The sequence below is a fragment of the Haematobia irritans genome, chromosome 1, assembly GCF_050003625.1.
Source record: "Haematobia irritans isolate KBUSLIRL chromosome 1, ASM5000362v1, whole genome shotgun sequence".
Classification (NCBI taxonomy): domain Eukaryota; kingdom Metazoa; phylum Arthropoda; class Insecta; order Diptera; family Muscidae; genus Haematobia; species Haematobia irritans.
Genome location: NC_134397.1, coordinates 160,562,043 through 160,566,805, shown reverse-complemented (window position 1 = coordinate 160,566,805; position 4,763 = coordinate 160,562,043). Strand labels below are relative to the sequence as shown.

Sequence of the window (4,763 nt, the reverse complement as noted above, 5' to 3'; positions counted from 1 at the left end):
TACATTTCTATCATGCTCCTCAATTGTTTTACCACCTATAATAATATCATCAATGTAAATGCTAACTCCTGGAAGGTCCCCAAATGTGTTATAATTATAGCGCTGAAAGACCTCAGATGCTGTTACAAGCCCAAACGGAAGGCGTTTGAACTTGTAGCATCCGAACGGTGTACTAAAACTAACTAAATCGCTGGATTCATTAGTCAAAGGAACATGCCAAAATCCGTCTTTTAAATCAAAAACTGAAAAGTATTCATATTCAACTAAACTTGATATAATTTCTTCAAATGTGGGTATCTGATAGTGATCTGGAAGAACATGCTTATTAAGTTCACGTGGATCCAAGCACAAACGAAGACTACCATCTTTCTTTTCTCGGATCACTAAATGATTCACCCATGCCTGTGGTCTTGAAGACTTTTCTATAATTTTCCCTAGTTCCATTTCGTCTAATTTTCTCTTTAATTTATCCCTAATCTTAAATGGAATTCTTCTGGGTGGATGAGCAACTGGAACTGCATGAGTACTAATTTCAATTTTATATTCATCTTTGAATCTGCCAATTCCTTCGAAAACGTCCCTGTACTTATTTATTAACCCGTCTAGTCATTCAGTCTTTTCCATATTCCAAATTCGCTTGATTAGACCCAAGTTGACACATGAGTCTCTTCCAAGTATAGGCCTATATCCATCTTTAACTATAAGAAAAAGTTCTTCTCTCAAATTATCTTTTGCAACACAAGGCAGAACTATTTCTCCAATGGGACATATCTTATGACCACTATATGAAGTCAACATAGTTTTTGTAGGCTTTAACGAAGGATTTTTAATTATTTGTCGAAGAATATAAAAAGGAATTATGTTCGCATCGGAACCGGTATCTAATTTAAATTTCACAGGCGTATTTAAAACCATAACTTCATGCATCCAAACGTCTTTCTTACTACCAGATTTAATGCTGTAGGTTAAAGCAAATTCACTATTTGTATCCGAATCCTCTTCACCATAGCTTAGAGTATTCACCTTTACTGCTCTAGACTTACATGCCACAGAAAAATGATTCAATTTCTTACATTTATGACACTTCTTTCCAAAAGCCGGACAATTATCTTTACGATGAATCTTGAAACACTTATTACACTGTCTATTTGTCCTATATTTTGTAGTGCTATCTTTACCTGGAGCCTTAGTGTATAACTTATCAATACAAGCATCATCATTATTGTCTGTTATTCCAGAATGTTCTTTAACTTCATCCACAATTTTCTTCGTCTCTTGAACGGCCCGGACTTGCTCCTTCTGTTTCTCAAATATTTTGCATTCAAGTGTTGCTTGTTCCATTGTTATGTTCTCCATTTTCAACAATTTTTCTTGAAGCTTTTTATCAGAAACGCCCAAAACTATACGGTCTCTAACCATTTCGCATACATTTGAAAACTCACAGCTGCTTGCTAACTCTCGGATTTCTTTAATAAAGCTTTCAACTGGTTCATGTTCCATTTGATTTCTGTTGTAAAATACAAATCTTTCATATAAGATATTTGTGTGTGACCCAAATAAATTGTCTAGCGCATTTATAACTTTCTCGTAACTCTTTCGATCTTCATCGGATAATTCCAAATTTCTTATTATTTCCTTGCCATCTGGTCCAATTTGATTTCTTAGCAATGCCAATTTTGATGCTTCGCTTAATTTTACATTTCTCGCCACAATGAAATCTTCAAAATCTTCCTTGAAAATTTTCCAATTCTTTTTCTGATTTCCCGAAAGTTTCAAGTCACCAACAGCTTTAAGAGAGTCCATTTTGTATGTATGTATATGTTCACGTAGGTAAATTCGTTAAAATTTTGTTTTTACGACTGCGCCATGTAGTATAATTGACTTTTAGACAACAACTGTCTTATTCTTTATTTTCATAAAATGTATAACTAAATATTAAACATAAGCATAGCCTACTGATACTCAATAAGAAAGTCAAAATAATAAAGTATATTTAAATAGTAATATGAAAATGTTAGTTCAAATGCTATATACATTCAAAGTCATGGCATGCTTTGATAAAATATAAAAACTTAATGAAGACTTAAGTTCATAACTCAACAAAAGTCCTTTTCGCTCTAGGACGCATAATTAAGGAGATATGGGCAAAAGAAGTTTTTCATATAAAAATTTAAATTTTTTTAGGTTTTGGATGGATTTTTCAATTTTTTGGGGGAGGTCACGAATTAAAGTCCTTTTCGCTCTAGGACGCATATTTAAGGAGATATGGGCAAAAGAAGTTTTTCATATAAAAATTTCAATTTTTTTAGGTTTTGGGTGGATTTTTCAATTTTTTGGGGGAGGTCACGAATTAAAGTCCTTTTCGCTCTAGGACGCTTAGTTTAGGAGATATGGGCAAAAGAAGTTTTTCAAAAAAAAAATTTAAATTTTTTTAGGTTTTGGATGGATTTTTCAATTTTTTGGGGGAGGTCACGAATTAAAGTCCTTTTCGCTCTAGGACGCATATTTAAGGAGATATGGGCAAAAGAAGTTTTTCATATAAAAATTTCAATTTTTTTAGGTTTTGGGTGGATTTTTCAATTTTTTGGGGTTGGTCACGAATTAAAGTCCTTTTCGCTCTAGGACGCATATTTAAGGAGATATGGGCAAAAGAAGTTTTTCATATAAAAATTTAAATTTTTTTAGGTTTTGGATGGATTTTTCAATTTTTTGGGGGAGGTCACGAATTAAAGTCCTTTTCGCTCTAGGACGCATATTTAAGGAGATATGGGCAAAAGAAGTTTTTCATATAAAAATTTAAATTTTTTAGGTTTTGGATGGATTTTTCAATTTTTTGTGGGAGGTCACGAATTAAAGTCCTTTTCGCTCTAGGACGCATATTTAAGGAGATATGGGCAAAAGAAGTTTTTCATATAAAAATTTAAATTTTTTTAGGTTTTGGATGGATTTTTCAATTTTTTGGGGGTGGTCACGAATTAAAGTCCTTTTTGCTCTAGGACACTTAGTTTAGGAGATATGGGCAAAAGAAGTTTTTCATATAAAAATTTAAATTTTTTTAGGTTTTGGATGGATTTTTCAATTTTTTGTGGGAGGTCACGAATTAAAGTCCTTTTCGCTCTAGGACGCATATTTAAGGAGATATGGGCAAAAGAAGTTTTTCATATAAAAATTTCAATTTTTTTAGGTTTTGGGTGGATTTTTCAATTTTTTGGGGTTGGTCACGAATTAAAGTCCTTTTCGCTCTAGGACGCATATTTAAGGAGATATGGGCAAAAGAAGTTTTTCATATAAAAATTTAAATTTTTTTAGGTTTTGGATGGATTTTTCAATTGTTTGGGGGAGGTCACGAATTAAAGTCCTTTTCGCTCTAGGACGCATATTTAAGGAGATATGGGCAAAAGAAGTTTTTCATATAAAAATTTCAATTTTTTTAGGTTTTGGGTGGATTTTTCAATTTTTTGGGGGAGGTCACGAATTAAAGTCCTTTTCGCTCTAGGACGCTTAGTTTAGGAGATATGGGCAAAAGAAGTTTTTCAAAAAAAAATTTTAAATTTTTTTAGGTTTTGGATGGATTTTTCAATTTTTTGGGGGAGGTCACGAATTAAAGTTCTTTTCGCTCTAGGACGCATATTTAAGGAGATATGGGCAAAAGAAGTTTTTCATATAAAAATTTAAATTTTTTTAGGTTTTGGATGGATTTTTCAATTTTTTGGGGGAGGTCACGAATTAAATTCCTTTTCGCTCTAGGACGCATATTTAAGGAGATATGGGCAAAAGAAGTTTTTCATATAAAAATTTCAATTTTTTTAGGTTTTGGGTGGATTTTTCAATTTTTTGGGGGAGGTCACGAATTAAAGTCCTTTTCGCTCTAGGACGCATATTTAAGGAGATATGGGCAAAAGAAGTTTTTCATATAAAAATTTAAATTTTTTTAAGTTTTGGATGGATTTTTCAATTTTTTGGGGGTGGTCACGAATTAAAGTCCTTTTCGCTCTAGGACGCATATTTAAGGAGATATGGCAAAAGAAGTTTTTCATATAAAAATTTCAATTTTTTTAGGTTTTGGGTGGATTTTTCAATTTTTTGGGGGAGGTCACGAATTAAAGTCCTTTTCGCTCTAGGACGCATATTTAAGGAGATATGGGCAAAAGAAGTTTTTCATATAAAAATTTCACTTTTTTTAGGTTTTGGGGAGATTTTTCAATTTTTTGGGGGTGGTCACGAATTAAAGTCCTTTTCGCGCTAGGACGCTTAGTTTAGGAGATATGGGCAAAAGAAGTTTTTCATATAAAAATTTAAATTTTTTTAGGTTTTGGATGGATTTTTCAATTTTTTGGGGGAGGTCACGAATTAAAGTCCTTTTCGCTCTAGGACGCATATTTAAGGAGATATGGGCAAAAGAAGTTTTTCATATAAAAATTTAAATTTTTTTAGGTTTTGGGTGGATTTTTCAATTTTTTGGGGTTGGTCACGAATTAAAGTCCTTTTCGCTCTAGGACGCATATTTAAGGAGATATGGGCAAAAGAAGTTTTTCATATAAAAATTTAAATTTTTTTAGGTTTTGGATGGATTTTTCAATTTTTTGGGGGAGGTCACGAATTAAAGTCCTTTTCGCTCTAGGACGCATATTTAAGGAGATATGGGCAAAAGAAGTTTTTCATATAAAAATTTCAATTTTTTTAGGTTTTGGGTGGATTTTTCAATTTTTTGGGGGAGGTCACGAATTAAAGTCCTTTTCGCTCTAGGACGCTTAGTTTAGGAG

The 4,763-nt window shown here is 32.4% G+C and overlaps 1 protein-coding gene across 1 annotated transcript; it reads right to left on the bottom strand.

Annotated features, from left to right (window-relative positions):
* Positions 1-606: 606 nt before the first annotated feature.
* Positions 607-1,803, bottom strand: LOC142232866 (uncharacterized). The gene has a single exon (XM_075303573.1). The coding sequence runs from the start codon at positions 1,801-1,803 to the stop codon at positions 607-609; it is 1,197 nt and encodes a 398-aa protein (XP_075159688.1).
* Positions 1,804-4,763: the final 2,960 nt, after the last annotated feature.